The sequence below is a fragment of the Mya arenaria genome, chromosome 8 (genome assembly GCF_026914265.1).
Source record: "Mya arenaria isolate MELC-2E11 chromosome 8, ASM2691426v1".
Classification (NCBI taxonomy): Eukaryota; Metazoa; Mollusca; class Bivalvia; order Myida; family Myidae; genus Mya; species Mya arenaria.
The window spans coordinates 19,091,561-19,105,941 of NC_069129.1; the positions used below are offsets into that span (position 1 = coordinate 19,091,561).

General features: G+C 35.5%; 1 protein-coding gene across 1 annotated transcript; it reads right to left on the reverse strand.

Moving 5' to 3' along the window:
* Positions 1-5,337: 5,337 nt before the first annotated feature.
* Positions 5,338-8,369, reverse strand: LOC128244828 (uncharacterized). The gene is made up of 4 exons (XM_052962919.1): positions 7,585-8,369; positions 7,095-7,239; positions 6,259-6,444; positions 5,338-5,680 (listed from the first exon to the last, which is right to left on the reverse strand). Exons 1-4 carry the CDS (start codon positions 8,033-8,035, stop codon positions 5,338-5,340), a joined length of 1,125 nt encoding a protein of 374 aa, XP_052818879.1. The 5' UTR covers positions 8,036-8,369.
* Positions 8,370-14,381: the final 6,012 nt, after the last annotated feature.

Sequence of the window (14,381 nt, forward strand, 5' to 3'; positions counted from 1 at the left end):
CATCTGACATCATTGAAATATTAACGTGAAAGTTTTCAATCATAATTTTAAACATTTCACTCCATGTTTTGTCAGAGGCGTCCTTTGTGTATTCATCTTGATTATTTGACAGATTGAGCAGGTACAACACATATTCTTCAAAATTTTGTCCAAATCCGGACTTTGACTTTGACAACGTGTCATAGTTATTGATGAAGTAAATGAAGGTATCAAGTGCTCTACAGTGAATTGTTGAATGAAAGGCGTTTGTGTTATTAAAGCAAAGAAGTGATTCAAACATCACCTCATGACGTTGCAGTAAAAAGTGAAGATATTCAACGTTGTTTCCACAAGCTGCATAATGGATGGGTAAACAATCGTCTTCATCTCTTCGGTTAAAGTCCAAATTTGTATGATCAAATATGTTTTGTGATAACACAGAAATAGACGAAATGGCATGCTCAATACCATGTCCAGCCTTGCATTTCATATTGTTCAATTTTACCAATTCTATGCGGTTTATTTGAAGATTGTCTTTTAACAAGGGCACTTCCTGGCATTGGACTTTTATTTTGAGCGCGTTGCTCACTTCAAGGAAAAGTCTAACCATTTCAGTACGATTACTTGAAGTGCAGCGATAAGCGAAGAGCGACCTCCTCGATCTAAACAATGAAGCGTTGAATATTTGCTATCCTTCAACAACTTTCGAACAACACTTAGGTGGTTATGTCGAATTGCTGCATGTAAGGCGGATTCACAAGACAATTCGCTCCAGTCATCGAAAAGAACGTACATCGATTCAGGGAACATGTGTCCTTGTACTCTATCCGCGCCGTTTGGAATCCAGTATAATTCACTTGTGCATAACACACATTCGTCATAAATACCTGCATCTAACAGGAGATTTACTATTTCAATATTGCCCTTTTCAGCCGCTGAGTATAAACATTTCCAGTCCAAAAATGAGCGATTAAACTGTAAAAATACTTCAACCACTTCGATACGATTAAACATGCAAGCAAGATGCCATGGTGAGAGGTTTAATCCGTCTCGTTCATGTAACTTATAAGAGGAGAATAAGTCATCGTGTAAAATTAGTTTGACTGTTTCCGTATGTCTGTGTTGTGCTGCTATGTCTAGCAACCCGTATTTCTAGTGCTTAAAATAACTTGCTATCTCTACAGCGTCATGCAGCGTTAACATTTGAAAACGTCGGCATGCGAAAGTGTATATCCGCTCCGTGATTTACCAGTTGCTTTAGAACATCTGTATATCCGTTATCTGCAACAATGAACCCCACTGAAATGTTTTCAGCACTAAAGTGATTGCCCCCTGGAAAGCGGTCAAACAATATCTCCGGTATTTCTCTCATTTTGCCTCTTTTAATTATTCTTACAACAGGTTCTTCTGAAAAATTCTTCTCTATTCTTGAGATGGTCTTTTTAGGTATGTTCATAAACTGTTCTTGTAGACCTGAACCCTCATTAGCAGATTGTATGTGTAAAAGTAAATCGGTGACATCAAAAGTAAAATTTGAAGTATTCAGTTCATGCAGTATATAGTGCGCATTGGCCTGATGACCGTTTGAAAGAGAGAGTCTATGCCTCATATCGGGGCACTCTTCTTCCAGCCACTTGAACACCGACAAATGTTTAAACTCAATTTCGTCATCAATAATATCTGTGAATTGTTGCATAATAGGTAACTGCTGCTCAAACTCAGAAAGTGAAAGTTTGTCGATAGCATTGAAAGAAATCACTTTCCGTATATTCTCTGGAGATTTTTTAAGATGGGTTGTCACCAATGCTTCCAAAATGGGTTTCGAAAAATTGAACCCACCAACATACCATCTAGTAAACTGTTCTTGATAGAATCTATTTAAATTATCTATTTGGTTCGGCTGTGTAAAATCTGCATTAACAGCAAGCTGGATATTTGTGATGTTCTTTTCTCTAAAAGTCTGGTTTAAAAATAGATTAATGTCATTTAAATTCCGGGGTTCAAAGTTAGGAAAGAATGTCTTATCTAAATTATATTTAAGTCTTTCATTAATAGTTCAAGCCCGGAAATCCGTATGTGGGTTTTTCCAATATTTACGTCACGTGACACCGGTACAAACAAAGTCAATCGATATCGCCAAATTTAAACGCTGTTTTTAGCAAAACAATCTTAATTTAAGAGTAAATAAACACAACATGGTTACAAAACGCTGCAGTTGGGGAACTTGCAAAAGTGACAGTCGGTATAAAGACAAGCCACACATAAAAGACGTTTATTTTAAGCCATTTCCTAAACCAACAAAGAGCCACGACCGTTGTAAACAGTGGATCAAAAATTGTGGCAGGCCACATCAGGATCTATCGGTTGAGAAAATTGGAAAACATCATTTCGTATGCTCGAAGGTTTGTTTGTAATGTCCTGATGTAAGACTAAATATTAGTTAAATGAAGAATTCGTATCGGAAGTGCAGTTTGCAGGCCTATATTATTGACAGTGGTTGCTTGATATTACTTTTTATGAGTATTAACTCTATAAGACCAGCACACTGTCGTTAATTTTATTTGTCAATGTATTTTGGTAAAAACTTAAATTCTTTGTAGCTGATACAACAATGAGTTTATTTATTTTCAGCACTTCCTTGAGGGAGCCATAGATCCAATACCTGCCACCTACCCCACCCACACCTCAACACCCATTGCCACTTCAAGTCGCAAACGACCTTCAGAGAGGAGAATACCTCAACAGCAGTCGAAAAAGTCTAAATTAACATATTCCAACCGTGATAATTTTAGCACTGATAACAGCAGACATGAAAATATCTTTCTATGCAATTTAAACCTACCTGTGTTTCAGGATATCATTCAGTGTGAAAATAGCCCAGATGTTAAAATAGAGAGTATTAGTAGCACAAAAGACTTTGGAACACAGACATCTGATAACACATCGGTTGACTTTATTCACTATATTCTAAAAACCAATGCTACATGTTTTCAATATACTGGTTTCCCAACAGTAGCACTTCTTCACTGGCTTTTTGACTGGATATTGCCTGCAGCTCAAAATACTAAGCTTTGGGATTGTAAATACAAGAACACTCCACGTTCCAACCAAACCCGAGGGAGAAAAAGAACATCACAATCATTATTTAAATAAATGTTACTCTGTTTAGTTAAAATTCGAATGGGATTTGGAAACAAACACTTGTCATACCTGTTTGGTGTATCTAATAGTCATGTCAGTAGAATTTTTATCTCTTGGACCAATTTGTTACACCAGTGTTTAAAGGCTTTAATTATATGGCCTTCAAAAGAAATAGTCAAAGTAAACTTACCCCAATCATTTGCTAGATATCCAAGAACACGTGCAATTATTGATTGTACTGAGTATTTTGTACAAAAGCCATTGAGACCAGCTGCTCAAAAGGCAACATGGTCAAATTATAAGCATTCAAATACATTCAAACAATTAATTGGTATATCTCCATCTGGGGCTATTACATTTATATCTAACATTTACCCTGGTTCTATAAGTGATGCCAAAATTGTACAAGTTTCAGGATTTATAGACAATATTGAAGAAGGCGATGATATAATGGCTGATCGTGGTTTTAATATAAGGCACTTGTTACTTCCAAAGAAAGCTACACTAAATATACCGGCATTTACACATGGAAAATGCCTCAGCAGTAAAGCAATTAAACGTTCAAGATCTATTGCCTCTGTTAGAATTCATGTTGAAAGAGCTATCCGAAGAATGAAGACCTTTAAAATTTTGTCAGGCATAATTCCATTGAAGTTTCGATTTCTGTTGAGGCAAATAACAACAATTGTTGCAGTTGTTAGCAACTTACAGCCATGTCTCGCTTAAAGCAAATGCCACATTCTCTTTTTTGCCAAATAGGTTTATGAGTATACATTCTTTTTATGTATAAAAATTAAGCATTTTTATGTACATGTGTTCTTATGTCAGGGAATAATGTATACTTTTGTATAAAACCAAAACCCAAAGTGGAAGTATGAAATCAATATGTATGTACAATACTTATATTTGGTAATAAATGTGTGATTACATTCTTGAACCTGAATTTTGAATTTCCACTCGAGCATTTAAACCTACATCTTGTAGGTAAAGTTGGGTGCAAGTACACAAAAACAACTGGATTAATTACTCCCTCATTTAATAACTTGCTTTTTTATCATATCAGAAGATAGATGGACTATACAACAGATGCAAACATCGAACAATGTTTAATGGTATTTATACATCAATTATGGTACAAAAGCTCATGCAGAGAGACTTGTATGTTTCAATATGAATATGTTATTCAATAACACATTAATACAAATATGAATTTTGTTCATTTAAAGATTGCTCCAATTGTATTTGAAATATAGAACAAAACAATATTTAACAATAACTTTGCCAGTGTGTAACATTTGTCATAAAAAGGAGGTCAGCATATTGCAATATTGTGATTGTAGATATATTGCCTTTCATGGTTTTCATGTTTGAATATCAGGAAAGCAATATACTTGGTGTACAAATTATACCAAAATAATGGTATCACAAGGCATCAATATGAAATTGATGGAAAAATACAGGAATGCCATTTGTGCACCATATACCTTAAAGATATAAATTGATCTCACAAGAGCAACAATTCTTTTAACATATGTTCTAAATAACAGTTGTAATAAAACTGTTATGCTGTCTACATGAGATGAATACAGACAAGGCATTAGTCCTTCAATTTGTACAGCATATGTTTTTCAAAAGTGGAAAGTATGCATCAGTGTAAAACTTAAACAATTTATTTTTAGAATTATTCCAAAATGACTCGTCAAAGTCAACTGTTATGGAACAAATGCCTTTGTGTGTGTACCCAACCAACACACATTCTGTGAGGCCAGTTACTCCCATTTGTCCTTCTACTTGGTCAAAGTATGTATGTGAACGCCTCAATGTTAAATTATTGTTTTCATCTTCAACACAGACATTTGAAAGTTTCAAGGCATTTTTAGGGTGAAAACACTTATATTTATACATACACTTTATTTCAATCAAAAAATTTCCAACATATTTTGCAATCAACTATTTCATCTGGTGAACAAGCTAAAATTGGGTCTTCATTAGAAACAACTAGCCCAGGAACTTTTACAGAACAATGTTTATGTTTAAACCTATGTGTCTTTATAAAAATGTCACGGGCTTTATTTTCAAATCGCTGCCCAAATAATATGGAGTCTGGAATAGAGTTTTCTGCAAACACTGAATTTTTTTGTAACGCAATTGCTGTTCGATTTAAATCAGTTGAATGTGTAATTTTATGAAAATTGGATGCAGTTAATAGTCCTTTTATCATCCGATGCCAGTTATTATTTTTGATTGACCTCTTGTTAATTGTTCAATTTGCTCACATTCATTCTCTGAATAAGTAAGATAATAATACATAAATATATTAGAACAGTTACAAGATAAATTTTCACATATATGTTCCTTCATAAATTGTTCAGCTCTTTCCATTGGTGTTTTGACGCTCAGAGGTGATGAAGTACAATTCTTTTTATATGAGCAGTCATACATGGCACGTAATCCGCAGGCTGTTGGTTGAAGAATTTTCACTTTTTCAAGGAAATCGTTAGGATCTGGCACTGGATACTCATCAGACAATGGCGAATACAGGGGCATTGCTGTCTGTGTGCTGCAAACAGGAAAAAAAACCTTAACTGTAGGCAAGTAAGAAAAGGCCAGAGTATGAAATGTTAAGGTTATTGTCTTAAGATGGGGCTTGTTGGCAGTCTATTTTCATCTTTAAAAATACATCTATTTATACATATATAAATATATATATAACTTATTGATTGGGTTTCAGACAGGGGTGAGGGATGTTAATCTAATATTTTATAGCCTTTAATATTTCATTAAAACATGTTACAAAAATCACAGTACATCAGTTTCCAGTTAATAGGTTTTTTTTGCATTTTTTGGTACATGTAGTATCATGCAGATAATTTTGAGTTAATATAAGTATTGGAAAAAATAATTTATGTGCACACATGTTTATCAAAAAACATACAATGCAGGAGAAATTATTTTTTCCAATTTTTATATTAACTCAAAATAGGTACTTAGCCTGTGCTCATCACTAATACAGACACAGCCTGGTTATTATTAAAAAAACATTTAGTTCACCTATTACCTCTGACTCAATTTCATATGGTGGGTGCTAAATATAGAACTTATCTTAAAGTAAATTAACTAAAGACAAATGAAATATACCTGGGCTCCACCATAATTGAAGTCTCAAGTTGTGAGGCAGGAATAGGTTTGCCTAGTTGATCGGCCTGAGAAGCACGCCGAACCCACATACATGGCCCTGAAGTACAGCTGGTCTTCTTGAAGTCTTGTACAAAGTCAAGAACTTCGAAGAGGGTTGCCACAACATGTCGACAGCATCCATCAATGCTATCAAAAAGCAATGGTATTAAGATGAGCAGCCACAAAACATCCATGCCTAAACAAACTTATAGATAAATATGTGGCATCAAATTATATCTTATAATTTGGAATGGGTTTATATAAGAGTATCAATAAGTAAGCTATGATAAAATATGATCTAAAATAACAAATTAAATATTAGATTATATCTATGGATGTTTTTTGTATAACTCAAGTTCATGGTACTGAACTGTTATACAGATCAGAGAATACAAGTTATCCAGGGCCGGTTATATAAGTTGGTAGATAATTTTTTGTGCACAGGATGTCCTGGGTTCAATCTCCAGACGGGCTTCAAACTTTTCTGAGTATGTGAGAAATTGTGTCCAACAAAGGGACCGTGGCCAGTACCCTGCATGTCAGTGAGACTGCACTGCAGTTTAACAAATCTAGCCAGTGGATATATGGTCCAGCAAGTTAGAGGGAATCTATGTCTCAGTTCTATTAATTGAATTTATCAGTTTTCCAGGGCTGATTAGCTCAGTTGGTAGAGCATACAACTTTCAAGAACAGGTCCCTGGTCCGATTCCCAGGACAGGCCACATACTTTTCTGCATAGATCTGTGACAAGTATTAAACATGAAGTGTAGTTAAGGAGGAGTAAATTAGACCATTACCCTCCTTTGCAACTGCAATAAGCAGATAGAATGGATCCCTCGTCACTGTTCTTCATCATGATCCAACAGCTGAAGTAGCCTCTCTTGGATACTGGATCTTTATCATTCGTCCGCGGTTTCACATTGGCTTTCACAGCAACAAAGGCTGCAACAAAGAATAAAACATACATTTTATGCATCATAATTCAATATGCTGCTGAATTGTTTTTACTTGCAATGATAGCATAACAATTAATTAAGCGTCTGATAAAACAATTGAAAAATAACCTTTCCTGTTAAACTTCATGACATAAATTTATATGCACACATGAAATTTGTGTGCTATTTAAAACATTATTTGTTTCAAAATGGTGGTAAATGTACATGCATAATGACAAGATTTTTATCATCATCATCATCATCATCATCATCATCATCATCATCATCATCATCATCATCATCATCATCAAATTATAGTATTTAAAACAACTACATACCTACAGAGTCTTACCAGTATTGGGATATGGCACTGTCTCAATACCTCGTGTATAGCCATCTCGGAACATAGAATATCCCTCAAGTTGGTGATATGCCCTTAGGGAGGCGTGATCATAGTTATTGAAAGTTATTAAGTAATTGTAGATGTCAAAAATTGACAGAACTGGCACGATAGACAGATCGCTAGTCCCAGACAGCCGTTGTGGAGACACAAGGCACATGTCACTCAGCATCAGCTTCTGACAGACGGCTTCAGGCCGATCTTCTAATAATCCGTCGGGATCAACCTCAATCCTCAGCTCTTCTGCCAAACTACAGAGTTCTACTAACGCAGGTTTCCTAGAATCACTAAATGTGACACCCCTTTCTCTCAAATAACGCTGTAAGTCGGCAACAGAACGGCTACGAAACAGAACAGTACTCATTTTGATAAATGCAAATGGCGCTTGTATTTGTACCGGCATCACGTGACCAAATTATTGGAAAAACCCCAAGTGAGTCATTTCCGGGTCACGACTATTGGTAGCCTTCTACTCGTTACCAGCAACTTGATCCAACTTGGCAACTTATCTGCACGGCGTTCCATGAAATTAAACGATATGTTACTTTCTTCAAGCAAAAATGTTTCATAGCATTTATCCAAAGCATCGATTATTATGAGTCTGTATTCTTTACCTTCACTGAATATATTTGTTTGTTTTAAAGGGAAAATGATGCATTCATCAATGCAACCAAACGGGTCGGAATCGCATTGCTCGGTATTGAAGGAATGTAAACAGTCGTTAATAGTCTCGTTAAATTCTGGAATATTGTTTGAGATCATTGAAACTAATCGTTGAATAAAGAATCCTGCCTGGTATGTTTTCTTGGCATCAAATTTACAAATATGAAAAGCAATAAGACGTTTTCTCATTTCCATACCTTGGTCACCCTCTTTAGAACATATAATGTGAGCAGCAATAGCAGATTTCCCGTACCCCATGTCAGCTTCGAGTAGAATGCCGTTTTTCTTGGTATTTTTCAGTTGTTCATCCAATAACTGAAACATCCATACCCGGCCAACGAGGGGTCCATGATGTTTGAAGTAATCCACAAATATTGTCGATGTTTGAAACAAAGGCGAATAGTCCTGCAGACAACCTGTAAAACGTTACTTATTTTTATTATTATCGTAATCGTTAAATGTTGAAAAATGAACCTTTAATACATAACTTTGTGTTAAAGATTGCGTTTAAACTTTAAAATGATCTAAGGCATTAATTCGATAATGTAAAGTAAAAGAAAAAAATAACCTGACCCGTTTTCTCCCCGTTTGGTTTGATTTGTGGTCTAGTGAAGATCATCTGTAACCATGGTTGCATATACAACAGTGCAATTGTCAAAATGACTATGGACGCTGCTATGATAATCCATTTAATAGTACGTAGTCTCTCTTTCACTTTATTTATGCTATTTAACTATTCTAATGAAATGAATAAATGGTAAATTGTAAAAAATAATAAAATCTGACCCGTTTTCTCCATTGGTGGTTGAAATTGTGATCTTTTGATGATCGTCTGTAAGGCTGGTAAGTTTACTCCCACCAGTACAGCAGCCAAAACGACCATACACGTTGCTATGACAATCCATTGCATAGTTCTAAACGTATTCGTTTGGTGTTCATGTACCATGTTAAGCTTTTTATCAATAGTATGTAGTCTCTTTTTCACTTCATTGGTGTTGTTCATTATTTCTTTTAACTCGTTTTCATATTTAAAAAAGGTCACCATTTTCAAGGTCAGTGATAATGTTTTGTATCTCGTGGGGATTTTGTAAGTAGTTGACCACATCTGCGTGTTAAATAACCTGCTTTATGTTATAAAATACAGTTTGTCATTTCCAACTAGCGATGTTGTGTGAGCTATCTTGTTTCTGCTTTTCCGAAGTTTGTTAGCCAAAGGCAATACTGTAGCTGGAAAGACTGAACACTTTTTCTATACGGTTAACGCCACTGATAAATCATTCGCATTCAAGTTAGCTTTATCCCAATTTTGCAGCATAAATACTTCAACAAGGTTCATGTGATGTTTTGGCCATTCCTATGATTGAAGCTTATGCCATATCAGTTCCCGCTGATTTGAATGAAACCCAACCAACGCTTTCCTCCACAATCCACAGGTGATGCACCATCTGCAAATGCAAATATATTTCATTACATATCATAAACTACTGGTAATAAGGAAGTTTTAAGTGTATCGGTTAAGTTTACTTTTATGTTATGAATTACCCTTTTCTCCGCGCAAAAGCAATTTATTAAATGAAGGATGAATATTCAGTTTCTCATTTTTCCAGAACATATTCGGCGAAGCAAGATATAGGCCGATTGTTCAGAACTGGTTAAGATAACAACCTTGTTAACGCCACCGTTGCTAACTTTTAATGTGAAATTATCTATACAAGATCACTGCACATTGTATCAATGAGGACAACATTTGTACCCAGAAATATGGTTATCCATCAATGCATATGTAAGTTATAGCGCGGACACGAGCATGTGTACCCTGACCTTTAAATGTCTCGTGTGACCTTGACCTTTGATGTATGGACATCAATGAGGACAACATTTGTACCAAGTAATATGGTAATCCATCAATGCATAAGTAAGTTATAGCGCGGACACGAGCATGTGTATTCTGACCTTTAACTGTCTCGTGTGACCTTGATCTTTGAGGTATGGACCCGGGTCAAGATCACTGCACATCTTCTCAATGAGGACAACATTTGTACCAAGTAATATGGTAATCCATCCATGCATAAGTATTTATCATGGGATCGGGGTGTTCCTTTCTCATATTCATAATCTATAAATAGCACCTCATTGATATACATTTCAGCAATTACAAACACATTTGGAAGCGGACAAAGCTGGTACAATTCAACTTACGTCATTTCCGTACTACGTTTTCCAATGTACGTATAAATGGAAGTTTTCCAAGAAATTATGTCAGTCAAGAAGACTTTTGCTGATTGTGTTCGTAAGAATCCACGGTGAATTAAGATATACAAATAACCCTGTGTTATTAAATAAATGAATGATTATGGTTTTCTGCCATTAAATATCAGATTATAGTCAATATTTGTATCACATAACCTTAGTCTTAGAGATGTACACAATAGAGCAATGCAAAAAGTCTTACTTGTTGACATCTCGCATAACCTCACTGCATCGTCGTTGTTGACAAATAGGCTGATTTCAGACCTGTTGTGAGATTTGCTGATGTACATTCTTGAGTTTGTCCTCCGTAAAAGGCAACACGGCCTCGCCTGTTTTATCAAGAGCGATCTGACATGAAACATGATTCCTTTTTTGTTCATCTTTTAGCATATCCTTTACCTGAACATTCGCCATTTTAGTCTTGTTTCGATCTCCCTTGTAGTATCACGCTGCAGGCTATGGCAATTTCAATGAAAATATTTGTAAAGCTTATATTGATTACAAATGTAATTATACAACTCAAAATAGATTACGGACCAACTTAGTTTCGTTCTCACATGTGTGTGCTTTTTAATTAAATTTCAATTGTAGAAACGATATGCTACTAAACTGTCCATTTCTAAAGAAATGATAACAAATTACAGGACTTTTACCAATAACCAATTTTAATGTCTTATTATTTGCAAACTCAAACTGCAATAACTTAAAGACGACTATCGTGTGTAAGCTTCAAGTTCAGTCACGTTTATGTCTAACTAACGATAGGGAACAATACAGTATTAAATAAGCCGAAGTGCCAGTCAGGACTGAATTTGTAATTTGCAATGCTTTTGTTCCATAGGTCGTGTGTTCGAGCTCACCGTGCCGCAACAAGGTTAACTTTTCACAGATTTACAATTTTAAACATATTACAGAATATTCATTATTGAGGATTCAGCTGTATCATTGGTTTTATCCGAAATGTATGGCTCATTCTAGCCGTTATTCAACCGATATAAACTAAATGTACACAGATATACCCAGTTAAACTTAACAACGGAAATAAAACGTTATTACAAAGACTATCCTGACACAGTGTCTGTTGATGGCAATGTGTTTCGTCCACTTTGTTGAATTGCGACCATATTTTGTTGTGATTTCGTTCCTTTTAAAGCACTCAACGAGTTTGCTATAAAGCGGGGCACGGAATAATTTGCATTATCTAGTGAACTAAATTGGACAGACCGAATGATTATTGCATATTATTCATAAAGTACTAGACGCGCCGCAATGCCAATAATAGAGTGCTGAAAGCTCAAATATAGATTGTCAATAACATAATCAATGCAAACTTGAGTTACAAATTGAATATCGATAATAATTAAGCGCTGGGGGAGAAGGCATTTCGCAATGCAACATTTTATGTCAATATCGTTAAAGTTGACAACAATAGTATTTGAATCGAAATTGAAAAGAAACTAGAAAATAAGTGGTCGGTGTTAATAAGCCTTAAACCATATGCTTGGACAACGAGGTTAAACTGTAGTAATAAATTACGCTTGAAAAATTTGATGAAGTTATGTTTGAATTTACAAAATTTGTTCAAATTTTTATCATCTGTCAGTTTCAATTTTATCTTTTTTTGAAACATTTAAAAAAAAATGCAGACATGAAATCTGTGACAGAAGCCCTTATCGACATTACTCAAATTACGGATTGATACAGATGTGTTCACATTTTACAGGTCCCTCAAATACTAAATAAGAAATATTTAACAATCTACAAGCATCGTGTACGGCGCGCGACCGAATCTGCATGCTTCTTCGCGGTTTAATCTAATTTAAATCGTTGTTCTCATGACTTGTTGTGTCAGTTATTATAAGTAAATGTTAACTACTATGATATAAACTTGTCTTGTCAGTATAAAAAGAACCTCGGCATACATGATTACTTTGTAATATCATATCAAACATCATTGTTTACTCCCTTTGAGCATAGAGTTGTAACCACCAGAAACATTGAGGTCGAGAGAAGAGCATGTTTGCACAGAATATTCCTCACAAAGTCCAAAACAACAATACAACAATATTTTCTACTGAGTTTAGAGTTTCACTTTATTCAAAATCCCGTTTATTAATTATTTCCGAAAGATATAAATTAAGAGAAGTATGGGAACTATGGGGGTGGGGGAAGCCACCTGGGGCCATAAGCCACTTGGCGCCATAAGCCACCTGGGGCCAAAAGTCACTAGGGCCAAAAGCCACCTGGGGGAAAAAGCCACCTAGGGCCAAAAGCCACCTGGAGCTAAAAGCCACCTGGGGGTAAAAGCCACCTGGGGGAAAGAGCCACCTGGGGCCATTTGCCACTTAAACCATGGTATGCGTGTGACGTAGTCGAGCTAAGCCTTACTGGAGTCCTTAACCTCGACCTTAACCCTAGAGGTGGGGTGTATATTGTTATACATTACGAGCGCTATACCAGGGGAGGCAATTGCATACTCCGGTTTTGCTTAACACCTAGTAGGGTTTCTTATCTTAGATACATACCTTACGAGCTCTGCTGGTCATTGACTCGGTATATAACTGGGATATAAGTCAGCAATATCATCATTGTACCGTTGCACATGGCTGACACAGAAAGGGGTGATATTTTACGACGGTGTGATTTTAACAGTAGAAACCCAGCGGCATTTGCTGGACCTCAGAAGCTGTTTGACATGGTTGAGCAAAAGCATCCTGGAATTTTTACGAAGAAGTACGTTAAACAATGGTTAAATGATCAGGACGCCTATTCTCTCCAGAGGCCGAGACGTCATAAATATAAGACAGCAAATGTACGTGTGTCAGCCATCGGTGAGCAGTTAGATATAGATCTTTTGTCGGTGTTTAACCTAGCCGAGCAGAATGATGACGTTCGATATCTGCTTTGTGCAATTGACATACTATCGAGAAGGCTTTGGGTGCAACCACTAAAAAGGAAGACTGCAAAAGAGGTTTTAAGCGCTATGAAGAAACTATTTTAAGGGGCAACGAGGGCGATGATGCGATACTTTTTTTCATACGAAGTCATACAATAGCAAAGCGTTTAGGAATATGAGACAGTATTTTGAGTATTAGTCATACTTTGTAAAATATGTATTGACTCAGTTTTCATGTTATCTATTCATACCACTTTTTGCGGTTACGTTTTCCTTGGTTTAAACAGTGTTAAGTTTCTTTACTCATTGATAAAACCAGATTCGGTTGAAAGGTATTGAACGAGTTATTTTAAATTAATGTTTATGTTGAAATATAAGCGATTGTTTCCCGTTTAACGAAGGGAAAATGCAATGTATAATAGTGGAATCTAAACAGCCGTTTTAAACTAACCTAAGGGTATTATTTCCGGGTTTATGTATAATATAGAAACATAATTATACAGGTGTTTAAAACGTATCTTAGGCTAAAGTTAATACTAATAATACACTAACCAAATCAGACGTCTAATTTCAAATCCAGTATATGGTATTTCAGAATGATATTCACGTGATAAGCTTTCGTGACTCAACGATACTTATGATTTCATTTTCGCGCGTATACTAATTTGTATTCAATTATATTTATTTAATAATTTCGATATTCTCGGTTTCCTTTTTGAAAGTTATAACATAATGGAATGACGCAACTTGCGTATGCCATCGAAGTGAATCTTAAATCATATAAGAGTCTAATCATGTTGAGGCTTAAAGAAGAGGGGTTAAGTTCATTTTTATTCAATTGTAAACTTTAAAAGTGCGACTCTTTTAAAGTTATGATAATTCATATATCTAAAGAGACATTCCTTGACTTCGCGATATTAATCGTGTCACAAAGGGCATA

Coding starts and splice junctions, on each gene's coding strand:
- LOC128244828 (XM_052962919.1), bottom strand. CDS start 8,035: ATGCCGGTACAAATACAAGCGCCATTTGCATTTATCAAAATGAGTACT. Junction 7,240..7,584: donor AGTGCCATATCCCAATACTG/GTAAGACTCTGT, acceptor TCTTTGTTGCAG/CCTTTGTTGCTGTGAAAGCC. Junction 6,445..7,094: donor TATTGCAGTTGCAAAGGAGG/GTAATGGTCTAA, acceptor GCTTTTTGATAG/CATTGATGGATGCTGTCGAC.